A 27952-nucleotide genomic window follows, 5' to 3' on the forward strand; every position below is an offset into this window, starting at 1 on the left:
TCGGCAACATCACTCGAGGTCTCAGGCAGTTCCCCACCACCACAGCAAGGAATTGCTTGAAACTTCTAGGACACATGGCCACTTGTACCTACATAGTACAACATGCCAGACTCAGACTTCTTCAGTCATGGATAGTGTCGGTGTATGGGCCAGTCTGGGACAGCTTGGACAGGATCATAACACTGCCTCACCTGGTACTCGACTGCCTCCTGTGGTGGTTTGACCCACAGGTAGTATGTGCAGGGGTCCCCTTCAGCAGCCCTCAGCCGTGTATCTCCATAGTGACAGATGCATCAGCCTTCAGCTGGGGAGCACATTTGGGAGACCTCAGGATACAAGACCTCTGATCTCAGGCAGAACTCACTCTCCACATCAATGTCAGAGAGCTGAGAGCAGTATGCCTGGCATACCTGGCTTTCCGAGCTCAGTTGACAGGGAGATGTTTATCAGTTATGACAGACAACACCACACTATGTTTTATAACAACAAAGGGAGGGGGGGGCTCATCATCCTCTCTCCTGTGCCAGGAAGCCCTCATGCTGTGGGACTTCTGTGTAGAGCATTTGATATACCTGAAAGCATTGTACCTCCCTGGAGTACAGAACAAATTGGTGGACTGTCTCAGCAGGTCATTCCACAGCCACGAGTGGTCCCTTCACCTGGATGTTACAAACTCAATCTTCCATCAGTGGGGCTTTTCCCAGATAGACCTGTTCGCGACACAACAAAAAGTGCCAGCAGTTTTGCTCTTTCCTGAATCACAGTCCAGGCTCCATTGTGGATGCATTCCTCCTCCCATGTGGAGGTCATCTCCTATATGCGTTTCTGCCCATACCACTCGTTCACAAGGTGCTCTTGAAGGTACGGAGGGAGCAAGCTTTGGTGATATTGATAGCTCCAGCCTGGTCCTGCCAGCACTGGTACACATCACTCCTGGAAATGTCCGTGGAAGTTCCAGTCACCTTGCCGCTCTTCCTGGACTTACTAACTCAGGATCATGGCCATCTCCAACACTGGAACCTTGAGTCGCTGCACTTCACGGTGTGGAAGTTCCATGGCTGAAACCGATGGAGCTTTCTAGCTTGGATCAAGTCCTCCTTGGCAGCAGGAAACCCTCCACCAGGGCTACTTAGCTTGCCAGGTGGAAGATATTTTCAGTCTGGTGGGCACAGCACTGTTCGTCCCCGATGTTCGCCTCTGTGCCACTTATACTAGACTATCTTCTCCATCTCAAGCAGCAGAGGCTTGAGTAAGGGTCATCAGTAAGGGTCACTTGGCTGCCATCTCTGCCTTCCACCCAGGCACAAAGGGCTGCTTGGTCTTTGCTAACCCAATGGTCAGCTGTTTCCTTAAAGGTCTTGACAGGCTATAACCACACGTCCGACAGCCTGTCCTGGCTTGGGACCTCAGTCTGGTAATTTCCAGACTCATGCCCTTTGAACCTTTGGCAACATGCTTCTTGCTCTGTCTCTCTTACAATGTGGTGTTCCTGGTAGCGATAACCTCAGCCAGGAGGCGGTTAGAGCTCAAGACCCTGAGATCAGAGCCCTCGTACACCGTGTTCTATAAGGACAAGGTTCAGCTCAGGCCTCACCCTGCTTTCCTTCCGAAGGTTGTGTCACAGTTTCACATCAACCAGGACATCTTCGTCCCAGTGTTCTATCCTCAGCCGCACTCGACTGGCAGGGAGCAAAGGCTTCACTCTTTAGATGTCTGCAGAGCTCCAGCCTTCTACATCGAGAAACGAAGCCATTCCAGAAGTCCATCCAGTTATTTGAGGCAGTGGTGGACAGAATGAAAAGTCTTTCTGTCTCTTCTCAACAGATTTTGTCCTGGATCACGTCCTGTATCCTTGAGTGCTACAAGTCTGGCAGGGGTTCCCACATTCCGAATCACTGCGCACTCCACGAGGGCTCAGGCCTCTTCAGTGGCGTTCCTGGTGGAGGTTCCCACCCAGGACATCTGCAGAGCAGCGACAAGGTCCTCCATACACACTGTCACAACGCACTATGCGATCGCCCAGCAGGCCAGAGATGATGCAGCCTTTGGAAGAGCAGTGCTCCAGTCAATGGACTACTCTGACCCCACCTCCTGAACTTGGGCTTATATGTCACCTGATTGGAATTGACATGAACAAGCACTCGAAGAAGAAAAAATCATTACTCACCTTCTCGTAACTGTTGTTCTGCGAGATGTGGTGTTCATGTCCATTACAATACCCACCCTCCTTCCCCTCTGTCGGAGTAGCTGGCAAGAAGGAACTGAGGTGGTGGAGGGTCAGGAGGACCCTACATTGAGCGCCATGGAGGCTCGACTCCAGAGGCGCCCAGGTCAACCCAACAGAAGCTGCTATGGGAAAATTTTTCTGGCTACCAGGCATGTGCACATGCACACACCTGATTGGAATGGACGTGAACAACACACCTCAAGGAACAACAGTTACAAGAAGGTGAGTAACCATTTTTTCCCCTATATTGTGGGTGGTAGCTGCGCCAAGAAGGAAATGGGGTTTGATTGCAAACCCTTACTCATGTTGAAGTCAGTGGTTCTGTGACAGAATGTGCAGGACAGAACTTTTATTTTGTATATGGCAACACTTATTCTGTCTCTTCCACTTCCCCCAAGCGTTCATTATTCTTATGGTTGAGGACAAAACTGATGTTAGGTAATTTCAGCCAAGGGGGATTTTTTTTTTTTTAATTTAAGACGAAACAAACACCACTTTTCATTTAAAGTCTTGGTCACTGTCCCATTAAGACATAAATATATTTCAAGGTCATGGCAACTGGCCTAGATTCTGAGCTTTGTTAAGGCTCTTTTGTGGTGTTCTGGTGCCTTAAAACGACCTTAAAGTTGGGAGTCCCCTGGCATATAAATTCCTATGCTTCCTGGCTCTTGTGTAGAGAGTGCTGCTGGAGAGTGATTGGACCACTGCTGCACTCTGCTGATCCATGATTGTCCAACTGGCCCTTTAGGGGCTGGTGCTGCTAGTGTAACTTAAGCAGTCCTGAGGCTTTAAGAGAATGGAGAATCAGGCTCAGTGCTGTTTAATTTGGTGTTAGTGGACAGTGAAATCAGGTTCAAAATGAATATTTATATATCCTTGCTGACAAATTTAAGAAAGCAAGTAGCTCTGTCTTTGAAACAAGACCTTATTGTAAATTAACTAATATTTACTATGTAGCTTCCCGCTATAAAGATTTGAATGTATAAAGAAAAAGCTAAATGATTTTTCCCATAAGCAGCCTGCTTTATGTGAGTGAGCATGTGTTCTAATTGTGGTCCCTGACAAGCGTACCTTTGGTTAAAAAGAAAAGTGCACGATGAGTCTCATGAGGATCTGAGATTTAAGTGCAACTTGATGTTATCGTAGGAGAGCACTTTCTCTTTGCTTCCTCAGGTTATGCCTTTTTTAATGTAATGCATCATTCAGGGAATTTGAAACTTACTCCTCATTCCACGCAAATTCATTGTACCAACACTAAACTTTTTCTAAGCATCTGATGGTTTTATTAATAAACTGTAACCCTTTAAATGCTACTGGAAGCCTTTTTAATTAAAATGACCATAATGTTTCAGTGTCAGATGCTGTAGAATTTGAGCATTTTTTAAATTGATTTCTGTTCTTCTAGAACCAGTGAAATATACAGGCAGAGTAGCTGAATAACTAGATGTTGAAAGAGCCTGTTTCTTTAAAGATTAGCTTTTGATCTTCGCATTGCTGCAGAGAAGGTGAATTCTTCATTCATTTCTGGCAGAGTTTCCCTATTTTAGCTTGATTCTATGCTGTTGTTCTTTTAACTGTAGAAGTATCTCTTTCCTCTGAGGGAAAGCAGATCTGGTTGGACATTGTCACCCTGACAGATGAAGATGTGCTGAACATCTAGCTACGCTGCCAGCATTTTGTGCACATACATTTCTGCAAGGGGGAGACAGTTTTTCTCAGTGAGATGTATAATTTGCATATGGGGGCAAGCACTTCAGCACTGTGATGCAAAGTTACTTCATCACCGAAGCTTGATGTGATAGTGCATAGGAACACAGGCAGTAATTTGTGTGGGCATTTTCACTAAAGAAAATTTAGGGAAAAGGTTGGATAAAAATAGCAAGTAAAACACATTGAGCAAAACCATTTCCATCCCCAGATCTTGTGAAGATATGTAGTCATAGCTTGTGTTCAGCATCTTCCCCATCACAAATGTTCACAACCTCAGTGTTCTGTTTGACTTCTCTCTCTCTCTCTCGTCTTGCATCAATTTGGTTGCTCTATCTTGTACATCTTTAATATTAGTCCTTTTCACTCTACCACTACTGCTAAAATCCTTGAATGCTCCTTAGTTATACTTTGCCTTCAGTATAACTATAGAATTCATACCCCTATTACCAATCAATCAAATCCTGAAGTCCCTACTGTATACCAGAATCTGATATCTGTCATTGTCTACCATGGAGTTTCTCCAGTATAATTCAGATCAGTGTTCACTCAGGCAAAATGCTGTGCCAAATCCTAGCCTACGCAGGTGGTATTTCAGCAATTTTTTTATTGATGTCAGTTAAATCATGAAGTCAGTTCTGACTCAAGCAAAGCTTTTGTGACTAAAATCTTTGGGAGATTTGCCTGAGTTTTACTTCAGAATTTGGCCCATCCAGTGACAACTATGTATTGCAACATTCTGTAAATAACTATCCACCGAGACACAGCATAAAGGGGAGCCTTGTAGACATGGGAACATTTCTACTGTGCATGCTCAGTATGCAGTCTTCAAATGGTCACATCTTTGTTTAACCAAAACTAATTTGTTTTCACACTTGGCCTCAGTGAGGACTATGGCCATGTTAAGTTTCAAACTTCAGCCATTTTTTTCAGTAGTGCTGTCTGAAAGAGTGAGATGATGGGAAAATGTATGTATTTTTCATTTTCTCAGAACTTAAATGTGGCCTAATGGATTTTGGATCAAGCATAGAGAATTTCAGCTGTGGGGGTGAATGGTTCAGAAAGTTATGAACATTAAAAAAAAAGACCATATCATAATAAAATAATAATGTAGCACTTCTTATCAGTAGTTCTCAAAACACTTTATCAATGAGGTAACAAAAATCTTTATGCTGTTGTAACTACCAAGTTCTCACTATACTTTAACTATTGGTAATAGCATACATATTTTACTAAATAAAAATAGGACTGTAATTATTCAACAAGTTATCTTTAATGCTATGAACTAGCAAGACTAGATGACTGGTAATTGGCTATGGACCCTTTCACTGCTATGTCAACGGTTTAAATTCACCCAGAACTAGTAGTGACAGATTATCTTTATTGTATTAGTTGTTCGGTGGCTGTTCAATTACTTAAGCAAAATGAGTAGGTGATTTCAGTCCAGTTTTTATTTAACAGGTGTCCATGTCACAATAATTGGCATCCTTGTGTCGCTCTTATTGGAGTAAATTTATATGGACCCCTGTTCCCTTAGAAGCACTCTCTCCAGACCACAGTTGAGCCATGCTAACAGGGTAAAACATAGGGAACTACCAGTCTAGTACTTATTTCGTGACTAAGTGGAACTGTAGTTGCTGTCAGTCTGGAACTTGTCACTAGCACCAATACATGCATTTTAATTCTATTGTGTTTATAAAATAAATCTGCTCTGAGTTCCTTTCACATATGAAAGGCTGTAGCATAGTGTAGTTCAGTAGAAGACAGATGATCCTTTCCTGGGGTTCAAGCCAGTTTGTCCGAATCATTATTTTTCCCGTGTTCTAGTCATTAGTGACTTGAGGGATATTTATTCACTTCATATGTTCTGTTCCAGTGATCCACCATTTTTCAACAAAGGAGCGGCGCGTGCGAGCGATAAAGGAGATGGCTCGCACCTTGAGAGTAGGTGGCCAGATGATGATATACGTGTGGGCAATGGAGCAAAAACGGCGAAAATTTGAAAAGCAAGATGTCTTTGTTCCTTGGAATCCTTCACCACCTTCCTGGACCTTGAGTAACACTTGTTCGCATGGAATACAGAAATCAATTAATCAAAGGGACAAAAGGCTGGCTTTGGACCAACACTCCGCTAAGTTAGCTGGCACTTTAAAAGCACACGGGCAAACAAGAAGCTCATCCTTTGTGGGGAAGAAGGAAACCACACACAATTTATTTGAAAAATCTCTGAGATGGTCTCTCTTTTCAAGATCGCTTGATTCAGTATTAGACTTGAGTAATCAGTGGCGCCAAAGAGAGCTTAGCACATTTTCTATTTGCAATATTCAGCTGGATGAATTAAACAGGGGAAAGCTTTTTGAACAAATCAGGCAAGGTGGCTTCATGAAGCATATTTCCAGCTTGTCTTTGCGTTGCAGGCAGAATTCTGAAGATAATGCTTCTGAAATAGCTGTAGAACCAGGGTCACCTATGATATGTCACCCAGTGCCTTTCAAAAATTATTATTCAGAATTAGGCCAGGACACTAAGCAGCCCCCGATGTCTCCAGCTATAATTCATGACTGCAGCAGAGTGTGTTTACCTGACCTGGTTTCCCATCAAAAAGATGTCAAACAGCAACTTAAAATAGATTATCACCCAAAACAATCAGCTTTCTGCCAACTCCAAAACAGAAGCAAAACAGACAGCTCTCTACAGGATACAGATAATGATTGTTCCATGGCCATGTGGAACAAACAGCTGCAAAGGAGTCCTAATGGGGCTTGTCTTAGGTACTACCATGTTTTTAAAGAAGGGGAGTTGGTTGAACTGATAGAACGTCATGTTCCTGAGCTACATGTTATTCATTCATACTTTGACCATGCAAATTGGTGTGTGATTGCAGAAAAGATTCACATGTGGAAGATCTAGGGGAAGATTTTCAAAGGCACAAGTGCCTGGCTGCATTTGAAAGTCAATGGGAGTTCGGTGCTTGGTGCCTTTTGAAATTGTCCCGCAGGCTTTTTATCCCCATCTTGTGCTTTGACTCTGTGTGACTTTGTTTCTTTTGTTCTGTACTTGACTGTCACAGTCATATACCCTTTTAAAATCATTTTATAGAAACATTTCCTTCTATAATTGTAATTTCCGGTTGGATACATTTTAAGAGCTTTTTCCATGGCTTTTTAACAGTAGCTGTCAGTTTTGGTTTTTGTTGTTTTAGATTAGTTAAAATGCCTTTATAAATTTTCCTGTTGGGATGTTTTTATATGGATATTAAAGATGTTTGTTACTCATTTATAATAATTTATTATCTTTAATGTCTTTTCATATTTAAAATATATTGTGCGTTGGGGCTTGGAGTAATACAAGATTGATGGTACTTTGAGAAGGATTCATTATTTTATTACAGTCTGCCTGTCATTCTATATGATACCTCAAGTCACAGTAGAGAGATTCCTCATAAAAGATGTACCAGGTATATATAACCCAAGTACCAGAGACAGTAGCTGGGGTCACCCTGTCAGATAAGTTTAAGACCACTCGTCTGTTGCCCTCTAACTATCACAGTCAAGAATACAATGGACCTACTCAAGTATATATCACAATATAACCTCCCCCCCAGCACGCAGTACATGTTAAATCTGTGTATTTTCTCTGAGTTTGAATTTATGTTCAAACAAAAATCCTCTTCTCTGTCACAAAATCTGGAAGAATCAAAGAAATTCTTTATAAGCCATTTCAGTCGCTAAAATGAATGATAATACAAAAAAATGCTTGGATGACAGGTGAATGCATGGAAATAGTATTTATCAACACAGCATGCAATAGTTATGCTTTTAAGACTTTTTTTCCTCAATAGACAAGTTCTTTTACAAAGAGGTAAGTTTCATTATTCCTGTTTTACAGATAGGGAAACTTGCTCAAAGCCACATAGCAGGTCAGTGGCAAAAATCATCACTTATTGCTGTCCCTAATGGTCACCGTTTTAGGTGGTTTGTGTTTTTGTCCAAAGGTTTTCACTAGTTTCTTTTCTTTGGGTTCTGGAATCACCAAACCAAAAAGTAATCCTATTTTCTGGGGAAAGCCACTGTGATGTCCAGTGCCTTTGTAGATTCTTAATGTGTCTTACTAAGAATTTAGCCTGATGTATCTTAAAGAGTAGTAAGGAACTGTACAGTCATCTGAATGTTTTTAATGTAACTTTAATTCAGTTTGGCTGTAATATTGCTAATGAAATTTTCCCTACTTCCTGAAACAGAATTTATGTAATCTGCAGAGTACTGTGCTACATATTATATTTGCAGGGAAACAGACTGCTTAATCTAATTGGTCTCTTCCATCTATACTGTCTGTTTCCACAATACTGGGCATTTTCCCAAGTTAGTACTTTTCTGCAAATGAACGAAAAATCATTTGCTTCAAAATATAAATACAGTTATAATTATTTTATATCATTGCTCCACAGTGAAAGGATTTTAATAGTTTCCCCTACTCTCTAATGTGACTTTATAATGTATTAAGTGGCAGTGATGTCATTATACTCAGGGTCGGCTCCAGGCCACAGCGCGCCAAGCGCGAGCTTGGGGCCGCACGCCGCGGGGGTCGCTCTGCCGGTTGCCAGGAGGGCGGCAGGTGGCTCCGGTGGACCTCCCGCAGGCATGCCTGCGGAGGGTCTGCTGGTCCCGTGGCTCCGGTGGAGCATCCGCAGGCACGCCTGCAGGAGGTCCACCAGAGCCGTGGGACCACCGGACCCCCCGCAGGGAAGCCTGTGGGAGGTCCACCAGAGCTGCAAGATCGGCGAGCAGCAGAGCGCCCCCCGTGGCGCGCCACCGTGCTTGGGGCGGCGAAATTGCTAGAGCCAGCTCTGATTATACTTTACAGACTTTCATTAATGTGTCATCCATTTTCCCATTGTTTAACAGATTGTTAACCTGCAGAAAAGCTATGTATACGTGTATTTGTCTGAAGCAGCCAATCCCTCCCCGAACTCTGGTATCTCCAAAGCAGTCTGATCCATCATTCTCCTAGCAAATGTTCAGTCCTCCCAGACACCAATTAAAGTATCTCAGCTTGACTTTCTTCTCCCAGTTACAAAGTTGCACCCCACTGCTCCTAATAAATGGTACCATCCACCCCAGCAACCAGTTGTCTCCCTCCCTGCTCCAAAATGTGATATGCTACCATCTGAATTCAAATACTTCTGATCCTACAGCTGTTCCTCCTCCCCAAGACATGTGCCTGAACAGGACCCGTGTGACAGATGGTAGCCCTCTTATCTTAAAGGAATATTACCTTCTGTAGAAATACTTAGGATTCTAGCAACTTTTATTCTTTGTGTGCTTCTCAGATAAATTAGGCCCTCGCTTGAGATAGAGAAATTATCTTCATGTGCATGGTGCTACTAAGAATGTTGATTAGTCAGCCTTAGAGAAGAACAATAAATAATGACTTTTGGTCCAGTGCTGAAAAGTGGTGAGTGCCTTCGCCTCCTATGAAGTCCAGGGGCAGCTGAGGGTACATAATCCATCACAAATGATGCTCAGCACCTCACAGGATAGGGCCCTAATTATGTGAACTTTGCAGGAGAGAAAATAAAAACAGCATTAACATGGACAGAGGAAAATGGATATTGTCCTATAATATTGCCTAACATAGATGCATGTTTAGAAACACAAGCTGAAACTGCCATTTAAAAAGGAGTATGTTTTCTGTGGTTACCATTGACAAAACCCAAGAATCAGTTACCTGAGGATTTACCACTTTCTCTGTGCTCACCACAAAGCCTTGTTTATCTGGAATCCCCAGGGCCTGGTTACAGGAGTGGAGAAAGGAGGCAGTGGGAAATGCTGACCTAATATTTGGTGTTATGGTAACCATATGAAGAAGTGCTTTAGTTCTTCTGAATGATGTTTTTTCATGTGCGTGTGTCCTTTTATAGGACATCATCCCTTTGCTTTTCTGCAATGAACTTTAGAATCTAATTATTATTCAAATTCCCTCTTTTGAGACCATAGTAATAGAATTAATATATTGATTTACTTTTTTCACTCTCATCCCACAGTACTTCAATGCATCCTTACTTTGTATCAGCTGAACTATGGGATTTCACTACAAACCAAAACCTAAGAAAGAAAAAGGAAACCCAGATCTGTCCTTCTCTCAAGCTGGAATATCCCAAGGGAGTGGTCATTTGTAGCTATTGAAACCTTGTTCATACCATTTCAGATGACAACAGTGGGGGCCTTAGCATAGGCAGACCATTAGCTGCCAGTACCATTTTTAATAAGTGTGTAATCTAGTCCAGTGGCTCTCAACCTTTCCAGACTACTGTACCCCTTTCAGGAGTCTGATTTTTCTTGTCTATCCCCAAGTTTCACCTCACTTAGAAGCTACTTGCTTATAAAATTAGACCTAAAAATACAAAAGTGTCACAAGCACACTGTTACTGAAAAATTGCTTACTTTCTCATTTTACCTTATATCCACTGGAATATAGATATTGTACTCACATTTCACTGGATAGTATATAAAGCAGTATACACAAGTGTATGAAATTTTAGTTTGTACTGACTTCCGTAGTGCATTTTAAGTAGCCTATTGTAAAACTAGGCAAATATCTAGATGAGTTGATGTACCCCCGAAGACCTCTGTGTACCTTGGTTGAGAACCACTGATCTAGTCATATTCAGATGAGGTTTAATTGGCACATGATTGGCAGGCAATAGCTCCTCTACAAGAGAGTATCCAGTGTTGCTATCATTGATGAAGCTGAACAATGTTAGAAACTGGGGGTGGGGAGAGTTTGTTTGTTTGTTTTTAAATTCTCTAGCGTAGATGGGATGGATGATCGTGAGATTGCCATAAAGGACTTTTACCTGCTGGGTAAAATTCTGCCCAGTCCTAATTGTCTACAAATTGGCTAGTAGCTAATCCCACTTGATCATATCTAAAGCTTTCTTTGCATCAGTAGAAAAAGCTCAAACTACAGTATCATTCATCTTTTTTCCTCATATCCTATAATAATCAAAATTGTTCAAGTATTATGTGGTAGGAAACACCCTTGGATGATAACTTTTTGATTTGGTTAATAATTTTCTGCAAGGTTTTCTGTGATCTAGTTGGGTGTCTCTTAACCAGTATCTTACCGTCTGTCTTAATTATTATTTACTGGCCTATTGTTGTCACGTATCTTGGGGGTCGCTGCTGACTTTTCAAATTAAGATCACCAAAGGAACTGGAAATGGAAGAGACCTGTTGGGTCACTTACTCTGTCCTGCTATGTGCATTATTCATGATCTGTGTTAGGGATTCCAACTTCAGGGTAATATAGAGAACATTAAATAACATTGCAATTAATTAGTGTTTGAAATGCAAATAACATTGATGAGTATACCTCTCTTCCTTTAGGATCTGATTCTTGCTGCCTCCTATAAAGCACTTTTTTTCCCCCTTCTTTGACTGGGCTGTTAATTTCCTTTCCTTCATTCTTACCCACTTTTGGAAACTGAACATTTTCCAGGTATGTTTTTCCCAGAGACGTTCCAGCTGGAAGAAACACTAAAAGCATGCATATATATGTATGTGTGTACATAAAGTGTGTATGTATATATGTGTGTGTGTGTATATATGTATTCTTGAAATGTACACTTTATAAGTATATCTCTTCTAATTATTAGAGCTCTGTGAAATGTTCTGAGTTCACTTCCAGACAGATTCATGATTTTCTGTGTATAAGCCATTTCGCATGGGCACATATTGAACATGGAACCTAGTTTGCCTCTGGCTGAATCTCACTGCAAGCCCATATAGGGAGTCTCTTAATTCAATCAGACTGTGCCCATATACTCTGTCAATGTTCACCAGTAGTGGCTATAGGGCGCAGTTTTAATGCAGCTGCACAGCTGTAATCTTAAGAAAAAAAATCCTCCTTGGAATATACTAGGTCTCTGCATGCATTAGGACAACAGAGCTGAGGCTCTAGTTCATGACTACTGATGGTCCACTGATGAAGACTCCTTTCTTCTTGCCATCTGTAAACTATAACATTAGAAGGAAATAAAAATCCTTTCTAAATATGCATTTTCTATATAAGAAATGATAGAGTAATTCTTCAAGTGCTTGCCCATGTCCATTCCATGTTAGATGTGTGTGCTTGCCACATGCACCGGTGCTGGAAGTTTTTCTCTCAGCAGTATACATAGGGGACCGGCTCTGGTGCTCCCTGAAGTGACGCCTGCATGACGCGATATAAAGGGCGCCACTGGCTCCCCCACCCTCAGATCCCACTTGCCGCTAGTGATGGTGCTAGAACATCTGCTGCTTTGGCTAGCATTGTTTTGTTTTCTGTTCTTGTGAAGTTTGAAAACCTGTAATATAGTTGTATAGAGTTAGTAGTTACACTTAGTAGTTCTCAACTTTTCGTTAGTCCCAAACGGGACTCAGCCAGGGGATGGGGCATGCCCTGGTCCCCAGGCTATAAGCCCTGTGATCACTGCAAACGTCCTATGCCTGTCAGAGATCCACATACCAGCTATCTAAGGTGCTTAGGTGAAGGGCACATAAGTGACAAGTGACATATCTGCAAGTCCTTTAAACCTAGGATGAAGAAGGAGCGTGATACCTGTCTAAGAGCACTCCTAATGGAGTCAGCACTCACTCTGGCACTGGAGTAGTGGTCCAACTCCATGTGCAGTGCTCCCCAAGTGCCGTCCATGAGCTGGCACCGGTCTTCCTCCATGGCTTCAGTGAAGAAGCTGAAAAAATACAGGGAGGGAAAGATCTACCTCCCGTAAGGGAAAGGAGAGGGGTAAGGGTGAGCCACAACCCATGCTGGGCAGCTCAATGCCCCCATTGGGAACTCAGGCCTCAGCTCAAGTCGAGGGGTGTAGCCTATCCTATGCTTCACCTACAACCCCGAATAGCGGTGCAGGCCCTAGCCAGCTTCAGGTGCCATCGACGCTAAAAGCTCTTCGAGCAGCTCAAGAGATCCTGACGCTCCCGGTGCCGCCCACACCGGCTCCCACAGTACCCTAGTCTTGGGGAAAACCCATGTTGGGACCTATGCGTGAGTCTCCGTCTCAGCGGCACAATTCCCCATTGAGAGGGACATCCCGCCAGTGTTTGCCTGCCTCTCAGGACTGGAGAGGCAGGCTCAGTGGAGCCCTCTTTGGTCCCCGCACTGGGGGCACCAATATAGGGATTCAAGGCGTACCTTGCCGGTAGATTGGTGCAGACCCTCTGAGGCACGTGCCCACCCCCAAGAACTCCAGACCAGCCCCAACCATCTTCAGGGGCCCAGGACCTATCGGACACCAGAGACCACCAATTGCCAGGCTGTCATCACCTGTCTCCAAGAAGGAGGTTGCCCTACTCAGGACAGTACTCCCAGCAACTGGCCCGTAGTAGCTCCCAGTCCCGTTCGACATCCCAGTACTGGTCGAGTAGCATAAGGTGTGGTTCACTGGGTATCTGCCACAGATCCACCAAACGACGTCAGTCCCTGAGAGCCCGACCAAGTCAGTCTCGCTCGGACACGTCGGCTTTGGGATGCAGCAACCAGCACTGGTTGGACAAGAACCACTGCTCAGCACAATCCTGGTTGCCCAGTACTGACAGCTCTGTTGGTAGCCCTGGCTTGGAGCAAGGTTCCCTGACGGCAGGACAAGCCCCCAGTACTGGTGATACCAACTACATTATCGGTACCGAAACCTGTCCAGTGGCCCCAAGCGCAGTGACCGCTGCTATGGTATCTGTGGAACCCTTGGGGGTTCACCCAACCTTTCCAGGCTGCCTGATCAGTGTCAGGAGCCTTGGAGAGGCCAGCGGCCTCGATATCCCATCCCCCTCCGGTGCTCAAGGTTTCGGGGAGTAATACCCCACAGGTCCAGGAGAACCCAGGGGAGCAAGCTGCTGAACCACCAATGAAAGTGGAGGTTCCTCTGGCATCGTCATTGCCGGACAAGGCTATCATGGTGCTCCCTCACCCAGTTCCTCAGGATGACACCAAAGCGCACCAGGGACTTTTGAAGAGGGTCACTTCTAACCTGGGGCTTCAGGTAGAGGAACTGGAAGAGCCCTCAGACAGTCTGTTTGACATCTTTGGCTCATCCCAGGGTAGCGCTACCTCTTCATGAAGGGGTTTCTAAGATCACTGATGCCCTGTGGCAGACCCCTTCTTCCCTAGCCCCTATCTCTAAAAGGGCCAAATGCAAGTACTTTGTGCCAACCAAAGGGCACGAGTACTTATATTCCCACTCAGCCCCAATTGTCATGTGGTCGAGGTGGTTAACCAGAAGGAGAGGCAAGGACAACCCTGGGGCCACTCCAAAAATAAAGACTTGAGGAGGCTGAATCTCTTTGGACATATGGTTTATTGGTCTTCCAGCCTTCAGCTGAGAGTGGCCAACCACCAAGCTCTCCTTGGCCGATACGATTTTAATATATGGCAAGCCATGGCCAAGTTTGAAGGGTCACTCCCTGAGGCTTCCAAGAAGGAGTTCCAAGCAATCCTCAATGAGGGCAAGACTGTGGCCAGGGTGGCCCTCCAGGTGGCATTGGGTACTGCTGATACTGCTGCCCACACCATGGCTTCTGCTGTCTCTATGCGGCGAGGCTCCTGGCTGCTTCTGTCTGGATTGTTCACCAAGGCCCAGCAGTCATTGTAGGACTTGCCCTTCAACGGCAGTGCCCTATTTGCAGAGCAAACAGACAGCAAGTTTCATGGTCTCAAGGACTCCCACAGCACCCTGAGAACCCTGGGGGTCTATGTCCCAGCTCCAGTGTGTAAGTGGTTCAAACCGTAGCAGCCTGAGGGCCAAGAGAGCCAGCCGTCGCAGGATCAGCCCCACAAACGAGCCCAGGGCTACAAGCACCACCTAAACCACCTGTCTCCACCCTCTGCCCAGTAGGGATTGACCCACAACAAGCAAGGGGCCAAATGGTCATTTTGAGGGTGTGCTCGAGAGCGACCCTACCAGACTACTTTGGATCCTCCTTTCCCTTTTCTTCCCTGCTTGGACCACGGTAACTTCAGATCGCTGGGTCCTCAGCACAGTGAAGCAGGATTATATCCTACAGTTCCTTTCTACCCCCCTTTCCACCCACCTTTCCCATCCCTCTTCATGGACCTCTCCCACGAGAGCCTCCTAGCACAGGAGGTAATGGGGTTGCTCCAGCTGGGTGCAGTGGAAGAAGTTCCTGTTGAGTACAGGAACAAAGGGTTCCATTTTCAGTACTTGATCTCAAAGGCCAAGGGTGGTCTACGGCATCATCTCCGACCTGCGAGACTTCAACAAGTACTTCAAGAGTCTAAAATTCCACATGGTCTCTCTGGCTTCTATTATCCCCTCCCTGGATCCGGGAGACTGGTATGCCACCCTCGACTTGAAGGACTCATACGTCCACATAGCGATCTTTCAAGGACACAGACACTTCCTTCCAGTTTACAGTCCTCCCGTTTGGTCTGGCAATGGCACCAAATGTGTTTACCAAGTGCATGTCAGTGGCAGCAGGTTACCTCAGGCACTGGGGCTTCCAGATCTACCCATACCTTGACAACTGGCTTGTCAAGAGCAGCTCCAGGTCTCAAGTCTAAAGGGATGTTGCAGTACTTCAAGCCACGTGCCACTCTCTGGGCCTACTGGTAAATGACAAAAAGTTAACGTTAGTGCCAGTGCAGAGGATAGAGTTCATTGGAGCAGTCCTTGACTCGACCTACGCCAGAGTATTCCTGCCGTTGGAAAGGTTCCATGCATTGACGAACCTCATCGCAGAAGTCTCTGCATTTCCCTCTGACTACAGCCAGGGTCTGTCCGTGCCTGCTAAGCCACATGACAGCATGCACTTACGTGGTCTGCCATGCCAGGCTCTGGATGCAACTCCTGCAACAATAGCTGAGGATGGTCTGTTCCCAGTCCCGAGACCCCCTGGAAAAGATTTTTACCACTTCCCAGGCAATACTTACCTTGCTGCAATGGTGGACCAACCTCAGGACAGTCCTGGAGGGGGTTCCATTCAACAGCCCTCCTCACTCCATCAAGCTGATGTTGGATGCTTCGGACTTAGGCTAGGGTGCACATCTCAGCGTCCTCCAAACTATGGGGATGTGGTCCCCCAAGGAGGTGCAGTTGCAAATAAACGTCAAAGAGCTCCGAGCAGTCCAGCTGGCATGCAGTCTTCCCGCCCCACCTGTTGGGCAAGGTGGTGCGAGTCCTGACAGACAACACAGCCTTGATGTTCTACGGATGTGCTCCTCAACACTCTGCCAAGAGGCACTCCGTTTCTGGGACTTCTGCATCAGCCGCAAAATCCACCTGGATGCTTGTCACCTTCCCGGCGTCAGGAATATGCTGGCGGACCAGCTCAGCAGGCAAGTCTCCTCTCGCCATGAGTGGTCGCTCTATACAAAGGTAGTCTGCATTATCTTCCAAAGGTGGGGAACTCCCCAAGTGGACCTGTTTGCCATGAGACAGAACAGGAAATGCTACCGGTTTTCCTCTTGGCAAGGTCTGAGCAAGGGCCCGCTCTCCGATGCCTTCCTCCTGTCATGGTCAGAGAGCCTGATGTACGCGTTCTCTCTGATTCCTCTCATCAGCATGGCCCTGGCAAGGATCAAGAGAGACCAAGTGCAGGTTGTCATGATCGCCCTGGTGTGGCCTCGCCAGCATTGGTTCAGCACGCTCATGAACTTGTCAGCAGCCCCTCCCTGGGCCCCGCCCAACTGACTGGACTTGCTGTCACAGGACCACGGTCGGCTCTTACACCCCAACCTCGGCTCCCTCCACCTCTCCGCGTGGATGCTACGTGGCTGAACCTGGAGGAGTGGACCTGTTTTGGAAGGGGGGTCCAACAGGTCCTCCTGGAGAGTAGGAATCCCTCAACTAGACTGACTTACCTGGCAAAGTGGAGAAGGTTTTCCCACTGGGTGTGCAAATGGGGCGTCTCTCCCTCGCGTTCCTCCATACAGGCTGTCCTGGACTACCTGCTCCATTTGAGGAACCAGGGCCTGGCATACTCTGCCATTAGAGTGCATCTTGTGGCCATCTCCACTTTTCACCCACCGATCCAAGGCCAGACGGTGTTTTCTCATGACATGGGTCAGATTCTTGAGAGGACCTGAGAGGCTTTTCCCATAGGTACGAGCTCCCGTCCCACAGTGGGGTCTTAACTTAGTCCTCTCTAGGCTCACTGGCTCACCCTTTGAACCACTGGCTTCCTGCTCCCTTTCTCACTTGTCATGGAAGGTCGCATTCCTGGTGGAGTTGACATTGGTGAAACGGATCTCTGACATTAAAGCTTTGACCTCAGAGCCTCCATATGTGGTCTTCTGCAACGATAAGGTTCAGCTGCAGCCCTACCTGGCCTTTCTGCCAAAGGTGGTCTCCACCTTCCATATGAACCAGGACATCTTTCTCCTGGGGTTCTGTCCCAAAGTGCACAAGACCAGTGAAGAGAGGTGTCTTCACGCCCTGGATATCCGGAGGGCCTTGGCTTTTTACTTGGAGCATATGTGCCTTTCCATAAATTGACCCAATTCGGAGAGGATGAAGGGTTACCCTGTGTCCTCGCAGAAGATTTCCAATTGGATTACCTTGTGTATAAGGACCTTTTATGACCTGGTGGGGGTTCTGTTGCCACCAATTATCAGAGCCCGCTTGAAAGCGCAAGTGTTTTCGGTGGCCTTCCTCACGTGCATCCCTATCCAGGACACCTGTGGAGCTGCAACGTGGTCCTCTGTCCACACACTTAGCACTCATTATGCCATCACTCACAGGCCAGGGCGACACTGGAATCTGCAGAGCTGTGTTGCAATCTACACGTCCGTGAACTCCTACCCACCTCCGGGGGTACTGCTTAGGAGTCACCTAATATAGAATGGACATGAGCAAGCACTCAAAGAAGAAAAGACGGTTACCTTTTCTGTAACTGGTGTTCTTCAAGTTGTGTTGCTCATGTCCATTCCACAACCCACCCTCCTTCCCCACTGTCAGAGTTTCCAGCAAGAAGGAACTGATAGTGGGAGGAGCTGGCGGCGCCCCTTTCACCGCACCATGCGGGCTCCTCTCCAGGGGGTGCTAGAGCCGGTCCTCTATATACATACTGCTGAGAGAAAAGCTTCCGGCACTGGTTCATGTGGGGAGCGCACACACCTAATATGGAATGGACATGAGCAACACCTCTTGAAGAACACCAGTTATGGAAAAGGTAACTGTCTTTTACTCCAGGGCTGTCTAATATCACTAGAAAGAAGGGAAATGCTCATGAGAGAAGCAATCTGCTAAAAGGTCGGTATTTTTTTCTACATTTTTCCCAGCTGGATCAAGAGAGCTCCAGACAACTTTTCTACAATGCTAATTGAAAATGGTTTTTATTGCACAATGGCATATGACCTTTCTTAACAGAAACCAGCTTGAACTGCACAGTGAACAGCAGCCTGATGAGCGTCAGAAATAGCTACAAAGCTGTGATTCCCAGCCTTTTGGAGTTGGAGCCTCCCACTAATTGCAGTGAATTGGCCTGTGACTGCCCCTCCCATCAACATGTTTCTATCCCTGCTTCTATTTTTTCCCCTCCCGTTTGGTGCTTGCTGTCCATGAAACCATCTGCTCTTGCTCCCTGTTCCCATTTACTGACGATCAATAAAAACATTTAAAGTTCAGTTGTAAAGCAGCTGGGGGTCATGCTCTCCTGCAGCTAGCTAGTCACTAGAATTGGGTGGCACAGAAACATTTTGAAGTGACCCTCAATAGAGCCCAGCATATGTAGTAAAACTTCAATACTAATGCTAGGAACTATTATCAGAGCAATTATAATCACAGTGGGAATTTCATGAATAACATAGCAAAGGTAATAATTATAATAAAATTAATTGAATTAGGCTAGTTTTAGATGCTACTGTGAGTTGTTATTGAGTGTGAGAGAATGACCCTATAGCTTGGGCCCTTATCTGGGAGGTGTAGGATCCACGACATTGGTTCCAATTGCTCTTTAATTATTTATCCAAACTGGAACAGCTTCAACAGGAGAGAATGAGGGAGCCTTACATTAGACGAACCCATAGCTCAGTGGTTAGAGCATGCTCTGTGCTCCTCACTGGTGAGGGATGCCCTGTTCAAATCTGTTTTTCCCCAATCAGGCAGAGGGGGGTATTGAACCAATGTCTTCCACAGCCTGGGTGAGCCTGCAAAACACTGGGATAAAAGTTATAAGGTGGGTACCACCTCCTCTGGCTGTTCAGCAAGGAGTGAGGCAGAGCCTAACTCATTCTTATAAGAAATGTCTTAGGTCCCTAGGTCACCTGACACCAGGAAAGGGGCTCCCAGTTGTGGCTTGCTAGCAGAGACAGGCACCTAACTGAGAGGGGTGACACTCACCCCTATCATTAGCATCTCTCAGTGTCCAACTTAGGTGGCTGCCCACCTAGCATGCTGGCTTCTGGATTGCATTCCTAGGCACCTAGCTCTCCCCTTTTGTTGTATAGGGAGTGTAACTCAGGCTTTGTAACACACATTGTTCCAATGATTTTCTAGGCACCTGAAAATCAGATGGCACAACATTGTGCTGCAAAACCCAGGTCCCTGTGTGGATCCAGGCCTAAGTGCTTACAGCTATTAAAATGAGGAACTGAGACACTTACAGCTCATTAAGCGTCTTTCTAATGTTTTGGGGTGTCATGGTATAAATCCCCACTCTGAACCTTAGTATCCAAAAGAGGGGTACCATCATGAATTCCTCTAAGCTCAATTACCAGCTTAGAACCTGTAGCGCTGCCACCAACCAGGAATTCCAGTGCCTGGTACACTCTGGTCCCCCCAAAACCTTGCCTGGGGACCCCCAAGACCCAGACCCTCTGGAACTTAACATAAGGAAAGTAAACCCTTTCCCTCACCATTGCCTCTCCTAGGCTTCCCCTCCCTGGGTTACCCTGGAAGATTACTGTGATTCAAATTCCTTGAATCTTAAAACAAGAGAGGAAAATTCACCTTCCCCCCTCCTTTTCTCTCCCCCTCTGACTCTCCCTGAGAGAGAAAGTAATCCTAACACAGAGAGAAATTAACCTTTCTCTCCCCCTTCCCTCCTTTCTCCCCACCAATTCCCTGGTGAATCCAGACCCTGTCCCCTGGGGTCTCACACCAGAATAAAAAAACAATCAGGTTCTTAAACAAGAAAAGCTTTTAATTAAAGGAAGAACAAAAGTAAAAATTATCTTTGTAAATTTAAGATGGAATATGTTACAGTGTTTTTTAGCTATAGACGCTGGGAACACCCTCCCAGCCTAAGTATACAAGTACAAATTAAAATCTTTTCAGCAAAATACAAATTTGAACTCCTTCCAGCCAAATATACATTTGAACTCCTCCCTGCCAAATACACATTTGCAAATAAAGAGAACAAACATAAGCCTAACTCGCCTTATCTACCTAGTACTCACTATTCTGAACTTATAAGAGCCTGTATCGGAGAGATTGGAGAGAAACCTTGTTGCACGTCTGGTCCCTCTGAGCCCCAGAGTGAACAACAACCAAATTCTAACAGCACACACAAAAACTTCCCTCCCTCAAGATTTGAAAGTATCCTGTCCCCTGATTGGTCCTCTGGTCAGGTGACAGGCTGGCTCACTGATCTTGTTAACCCTTTACAGGCAAAAGAGATATGAAGCACTTCTGTTCTATTAACTCTTACTTATCTGTTTATGACACAGGGCAGAAGTTCCCCTGGTGAGGAAGAATGGAGACACTTCTCTGAGCTGCAGATGGCTCCCTTTTGTCAAAGTAGGCAACTATAGATGCATTGGTACCTGCCTACCCAGGGCCGATGCAAGGATATTTTGTGCCCTAGGCGAAACTTCCACCTTGCGCCCCACCTCCCTCTCCCCTCCCCCTGGAGCATTGATTATATACTTTTTCAAAAATGAATACTGCATAATGTGGCATTGTTCATTAGAATTAATACAAGGGGGTCAGAGGAGATTATCACAACGGTTCCTTCCATACCGGGGGAAGCTATGAGCAAGGATAAGGCTGAGAATGCCCCCAGCTCGCAGGATCTCGAAACATTCCCAGGCTCTGAGTACTTTGCCCTCTGAGGGAGAGCCAGGGGCAAGGAGGGCAGAGCTGGGCCCTCGCAGGGAGCAGGTGAGGTTCTCCCTGGGAATCAATGCTGGCTCCCCACATTGGCACAGTGCCACAGGGGGGGTCAGTGTTTGGAAGTGGCACCTGTGCCAGCCCTTTCCCCTCCATCACACTGCGGGGTTTAGTTTCACTTTCTCTCACCCCAGGTGCGGCGCATTGGAGGGCGAAGCTCACCTGAGCTCAGGACCACTTCCTGCCTCCCTCGATGGCTCCATCCCTTAGCTGCGCTGGTCGCCGCACCCGGCTGTCTGTCTCCTCCTTGCTCCACCACAAGCTCCCACTGACCATCCTGTGCGGTGCCTTTCGCTGCGGGGGCACGTTTGTCATGGAGGCCTCGCTCCCCACCCTGCCCCGCTCAGCTGACTCCCATAATGCCAGAAACCACTTTTTGGCACCCCCAAATCTTGGCAGCCTAGTTCGCCTAGTGGTTACATCGGCCCTGTCCCTACCAGACCTAAGAGTGAGTCTGATTGACCTCAGCAGCGTGACTGGAACAATGACTTTGACAACAGCAACAGCTCAGAGATACAGGAGTTAGTTGGTTGTGGTAGGAAATGCTCACCGCAGCACAGCAGATACAGAGAAACAGTGGTACCCAGTGCTTTTGAACAAGGAACTTGTTATTAGAGCCCTACAGCAGGCCTGGGATCCCCAGGGAGCCCTCAGGACCTGCTGCCATAATAGCAGGAGTGGGTGGGAGCAGGATTAAAGAATAATTCCATCCAGGGCTCTACCTGAAAGTTTTGAAACTGTTTTCCTACATTTTAGGGACCAGCAGAGCTACAACGCTTGTTACAGCTTTGCACTCCCTGCCTTGTGCTCTCTTCAGGGGCTTGATCCTGCAAGATGCTGAGGACTCTTAACTTGTATTGCAATCAGTGAGCATTGAGAGTACTGGGCACCTTACAGGAGCGTTGAGCACTTTCAAATCTCAAGCATAAGATCATACCTTTCTGTAAATAAAGTAGTTTAGGTGACACAGCATCCTGTATCTACATCATCCCATTTGCCTCTCACCACATTAAAAACATGCAGCTCTTCCTGATCACTCTTTAAGAGTTCAACAGATACACTGCATGTAAATGTGGTACAAGCAAATCTGATGAAGGCCTGTCTAATTGCAAATAGGCTAATTCTGCAGCCATGGAAAGCAAAGTGCTAAAAAAAAAAATGCTGATTGGCTTAGGGCTCTGAGTAACCTGGCTAATTGAAAGAAAATCCTTTCAATTTAATCACAGGACAGAAAACTCTCTGCATGATTTCCAAGCCCCATTGAAGTAAATGGCAAACCTCCTTTATCTTAGTCTTTTTGGAGACATATGACCAAATTATCATATGTTACACTGGGAAATATGTACAATATATTGCTGATAATCTTATGGGACATACCCAATAGTGGAAGGCTAATTCCTTGTTGCATGCTATTACACTTGTTTCTTTCTACCCACATTAACAAAATGTTCAAAATCAAGAGTGAAATGTTTAGAATTTCTGACATTTAATTATCAGTTTTTATTTTGTGAACTGCAACATTAGGGTCTTATGCAGGGCCGGTGCAAGGATGTTTCGTGCCCTAGGTAAAACTTCCACCTTGTGCCACCCCCTCCACGCCCCGCCCCTGAGCACCCCCCTCACGGCAGCTCCCCCCTCCACCCTGAGGCACACCCCTTGCAGCAGCTCCCCACCCCTCACCCTCTACCCTGAAGCACCCCCCCCCGGCCCCAGCTCACCCCTGTTCCACGCACGAGCACAAGCACCCCAAGCTGCTTCACTTCTCCTGCTTCCCAGGCTTGTGGCACCTAAGCTGATTGGTGCCACCAACCTGGGAGGCGGGAGAAGTGAAGCGGTTCACCCATGCCCCACCTCCCTGAGCACGCCGTGGCCGCTTCACTTCTGCCTCCCAGGCTTGCAGCGCCAATCAGCTTAGGAGCCGCAAGCCTGGGAGGCGGGAGAAAAGACGGTTACTCACCTTTGTAACTGTTGTTCTTTGAGATGTGTTGCTCCTATCCATTCCAGTTAGGTGTGCGCGCACTGCGTGCACGTTCGTCGGAGATTTTTACCCTAGCAACACTCGGTGGGCCGGCAGGGCGCCCCCTGGAGTGGCGCTGCTATGGTGCCGGATGTATACCCCTGCTGGCCCCTCCGCTCCTCAGTTCCTTCTTGCCGGCTACTCCGACAGTGGGGAAGGAGGGCGGGTGTGGAATGGATATGAGCAACACATCTCGAAGAACAACAGTTGCAAAGGTGAGTAACCGTCTTTTTTTCTTCGAGTGCTTGCTCATATCCATTCCAGTTAGGTGATTCACAAGCCTTACCTAGGCGGTGGGGTCGGAGCGAGACATTGCAGAATGTAAGATCACTGAGCGAAAGGCGGGATCGTCTCTAGACTGCTTGACCAGTGCATAGTGGGATGCAAAAGTACGGACGGAAGACCAGGTAGCAGCGCGACATATTTCCTGGATGGGAACATGGGCCATGAAAGCGGCGGACGAGGCATGAACCCGAGTAGAGTGGGCAGTGAGATGGCCAATTGGGATGCGGGCCAAGTCGTAGCACATCTGGATACAGGATGTTACCCATGATGATAGCCTCTGGGAAGAGATAGGCATGCCTTTCATACGCTCCGCGACTGCTATAAATAGCTGAGGCGAACGTCTGAACGGTTTAGTTCTCTGAATGTAAAAGGCAAGAGTCCGGCGGACATCCAAGGTATGCAGCTGTTGTTCCTGGCGTGATGCGAGCGGCTTCGGGAAGATCGGTAGAAAAATGTCTTGATTGGTGTGGAAGGCAGAGACCACCTTGGGGAGGAAAGCCGGGTGCGGTCGCAGCTGTACCTTGTCCTTGTGGAAGATCGTGTACGGGAGGTCCACCATCAAAGCACGAAGCTCCGATACTTGTCTGGCCGAGGTGATAGCGACGAGGAAGGCTGTCTTCCAGGACAGGTACAGCAGCGAACAAGTGGCTAACGGCTCAAAGGGAGGGGCCGTGAGCCTAGCTAAAACAAGGTTGAGATCCCAGGTAGGGGAAAAGACGGTTACTCACCTTTGTAACTGTTGTTCTTCGAGATGTGTTGCTCATATCCATTCCAGTTAGGTTCGGAACACGCTGGCGGACCATCTGAGCAGTTCCTTCCTTTCCCACGAGTGGTCCCTTCGCCCGGACGTTGCCCTTTCGCTCTTCCAGAGGTGGGGATGTCCCCGGATGGACCTCTTCGCGTCCCGAGGGAACAGGAAGTGCCAGATGTTCTGCTCCTTTCAAGGCTGGGAACAAGGTTCGATAGCAGATGTCTGCCTTATCCCCTGGACAACGCATCTGTTCTACGCGTTCCCTCCGTTCCCGCTCATCCACAAGGTCCTTCTGAAGGTGCGCAGGGACAGGGCCCGCTTGATCATGATAGCTCCAGCGTGGCCCAGGCAGCATTGGTACTCCATGTTGCTGGACCTGTCTCTAGCCGACCCTGTCCCCCTGCCCCTTCACCTAGACCTGATCACTCAGGACCACGGCAGGCTACGTCACCCAGACCTGCAGTCCCTGCACCTCACGGCGTGGCTCCTGAGTGGCTGACCCGGTCCGAGCTCCGTTGCTCTACCCCAGTATGGCAGGTGCTCCTGGGCAGCAGGAAGCCTTCCACCAGAGCGACTTATTCAGCGAAATGGAAGCGCTTCACCTGCGGAACGCAGTCTCCTCCCCGCTCAGGTCTCTATTGCCATTATCTTGGACTACATCTGGTCCCTTAAGGAACACGGCCTGGCGATATCATCTCTTTGGGTTCATCTGGCGGCCATCTCCACCTTTCACCCAGGGGAGGATGGCCGATCAGTGTTCTCTCACCCTATGGTGATGAGATTCACTAAGGGATTGGAGCGTCTATACCCCCAGGTTCGACACCCTTCCCCTACCTGGGACCTGAACCTAGTGCTCACCCGGCTCATGTCCCTCCGTTTGAGCCATTAGCGACTTGCTCCCTGCTTTATCTCTCCTGGAAGACTGCCTTCCTGGTGGCCATCACCTCAGCCAGAAGGGTGTTGGAACTCTGGGCTCTCACCGTAGATCCCCCCTATACGGTGTTCCGCAGGGACAAGGTCCAGCTGAGACCGCACCCAGCCTTTCTCCCCAAGGTGGTCTGAGCCTTTCATGTCAACCAGGACATCTTTCTCCCTGTCTTTTTCCCAAAACCCCACTCGTCCCACAGGGAACAGCAGCTTCACTCGCTGGACGTCCGTCGAGTGCTTGCGTTTTATATAGAGAGAACCAAGCCGTTCCGCAGAACCCCCCAACTCTTTGTGGCGGTAGCGGAACGGGCCAAGGGGTTACCTGTTTCCTCTCAAAGAATCTCCTCGTGGGTAACGTCTTGTATCCGAGCCTGCTATGACTTAGCTCGTACTTCTCCGGGTCATGTGACTGCGCACTCTACCAGGGCTCAGGCGTTATCAACAGTTTTCCTTGCCCATGTGCCCATCCAGGAGATCTGTAGGGCAGCGACCTGGTCCTCTGTTCATACCTTTGCTTCCCATTATGCCCTGGTCCAGCAGTCCAGGGTAGAGCCGCTCCAAGCCCTTAAGGAACCTGGAAACTACCGGGTGAGAGAAGATCGAACTGCCGGATTCCCCAGGATGGAAGGTGGAAGTCGCGGCTAGATGCACCCTTATCGAAGACAGCGCCAGGCCTTGCTCCTTGAGGTACCCTAAGTAGTCTAAGGTACACCTGTGGGAGCAAGGTTACACTGGGCGCACCAATAGGAGAAGCGCTTCCACTTGGCGAGATATGTCGCACACGTGGAAGGCTTTCTGCTTCCCAGGAGGACCTGTTGCACCGGGGTGGAACAGTGCAATTCGGATTGGTTTAGCCAGACAGCAGCCATGCTGTCAGGTGGAGGGACTGCAGGTCCGGGTGGTGAAGTCTGCCCAAGTCCTGTGTTAACAGGTCCGGGTAGAGTGGCAGAGGTATCGGGTTCGCCAGAGATAGGTCGAGCAGCATGGTGTACCAGTGCTGCCTCGGCCATGCCGGAGCGATCAGGATTAGCCTGTCCCTGTCCCTGCGGAGCTTGAGCAGGACTCTGTGAACAAAGGGAAAGGGCAGAAAGGCATAAAGTAGACGACCTTCCCAGGGAATTAGGAAGGCGTCTGAGAGGGAGCCTGGGGAGCGACCCTGCAGGGAGCAGAACACCTGGCATTTCCTGCTCTCCCTGGAGGCAAAAAGGTCTATCTGGGGAAAGCCCCACTTCCGGAATACAGAAAAGAGGACGTCCGGACGGATGGACCATTCGTGGGACAAGGAAGGATCTGCTCAGGTGATCCACGAGAGAGTTCCGGACTCCCGGGAGAAAGGAGGCTACCAGTTTTATCGAGTGGGCTATACAGAAGTCCCACAGTTGCATCGCCTCTAGACAAAGGGGGGAAGACCGTGTCCCTCCTTGCTTGTTTATGTAATACATGGCCGTTGTGTTCTCTGTGAAGACTGCAACACAACGGCCCTGTAGGTGTTGCCAGAAGGTCTGGCACGCCAGTCGGACCGTCTCAGCTCTCGGACATTGATGTGAAGCCCCAGCTCCTGAGAGGACCAAAGGCCCTGGGTACGAAGTTGCCCTAAGTGTGCACCCCAGCCGAGAGAGGAAGCGTCTGTTGTCAGAGACACTGAGGGCTGTGCCGGGTGGAACGGACGACCGGCACACACCAGGGAGGGCATCAGACACCAGTTGAGGGAATCCAGAACACTTGGTGGAACCGTAATTATCATGTCTAGGGCATCTCTGCGAGGACGATAGGCTGAGGCGAGCCAAGTCTGAAGAGGACGCATGCGCAGTCTTCCGTGCTTTGTAACGAAAGTGCACGCAGCCATGTGCCCGAGGAGGATGAGACAGTATGGCAGAGGTAGTTGGGAAGCTTTGTAGTCGCTGTATGAGGGAGACTATAGCCTGAAACTGCTCTGGGGGTAAGCTGGCAGTTGCAAGATTGGAGTCCAGCAAGGCCCCTATGAATTCTATCCTCTGCGTAGGAAGCAGAATGGATTTGTCCAGGTTGATAATCAGGCCTAAACGGGTAAATAGGTCCTTGATGACGTTCACATGGGCGGTGACCTGAGCCTCGGAGGTCCCTCGAATGAGCCAGTCGTCGAGGTATGGGAAGACATGTACTCGATGACGGCGGATGGAGACGGTGACTACTGCCATACATTTCGTGAACACCTGAGGGGCCGAGGAGAGGCCAAAGGGAAGGACCACTAATTGATAATGTTGACGATTCACCACAAAGCGTAGGTACCTTCTGTGCGGAGGGTAAATCGTGATGTGGAAATATGCGTCCCTCATGTCGAGAGCAGCGTACCAATCTCCGGGATCCAGGGAAGGGATGATGGTTCCCAGGAACACCATGCAGAACTTGAACTTTCTCATGAATTTGTTCAGTCCTCGCAGGTCCAGGATAGGCCGGAGACTCCTTTTCGACTTGGGAATTAGGAAATATCTGGAATAGAACCCTTTGCCCCTTAACTCCTCTGGAACCTCCTCTATAGCTCCCATGGCAAGGAGCCTCAACACCTCCTGCAGAAGGAGTTGCTCGTGAGAGGGGTCCCTGAAGAGGGACGAGGAGGAAGGGTGGGCAGGAGGGGTTGGAATAAACTGAAGACAGTAGCCACACTCCACCATGCGGAGGACCCAACAGTCCAAAGTCTGCTGGGACCATGCAGGGAGGAATGCGGCAAGGCGGTTGGCGAACTGAAAAGGATCCTGAGAGGTAATCGGTACGGTGCTCTTGGGCGCACCCTCAAAAGTTTGGCTTCGCTCCCACCGGTGGCTTGGTAGGACCGGAGTTGTTACCCCCCTGAGGTCCAGACTGTCGTCTGCGAGAGGTACGACCTTGCCTTTTGGTGAAGTCCTGCCTTGGTCGAGGTGGGGGGTAGGGGCGCTGAGG

The 27952-nt window shown here is 47.8% G+C and overlaps 1 protein-coding gene and 1 long non-coding RNA gene across 7 annotated transcripts in view; both read left to right on the forward strand.

Annotated features, from left to right (window-relative positions):
• LOC127043287 (probable tRNA methyltransferase 9B) overlaps nt 1–7159 on the forward strand; it is a 69869-nt gene extending 62710 nt beyond the window's left edge. For all 6 annotated transcript variants that reach the window (XM_050937271.1, XM_050937274.1, XM_050937272.1 and 3 more), the window contains one exon: nt 5811–7159. In XM_050937271.1, the coding sequence (XP_050793228.1) occupies nt 5811–6844 (1034 nt within the window). In that variant the 3' untranslated portion in view covers nt 6845–7159. The remainder of the gene's footprint in view (nt 1–5810) is intronic.
• Nucleotides 7160–11326: 4167 nt separating this feature from the next.
• Nucleotides 11327–27952, forward strand: part of LOC127043351 (uncharacterized) — a 39006-nt gene continuing 22380 nt past the window's right edge. The window contains exon 1 of the long non-coding RNA XR_007772214.1: nt 11327–11434. This is a non-coding gene — a long non-coding RNA (uncharacterized LOC127043351). The remainder of the gene's footprint in view (nt 11435–27952) is intronic.

This window comes from Gopherus flavomarginatus, chromosome 1 (assembly GCF_025201925.1).
Source record: "Gopherus flavomarginatus isolate rGopFla2 chromosome 1, rGopFla2.mat.asm, whole genome shotgun sequence".
Taxonomy (NCBI): domain Eukaryota; kingdom Metazoa; phylum Chordata; order Testudines; family Testudinidae; genus Gopherus; species Gopherus flavomarginatus.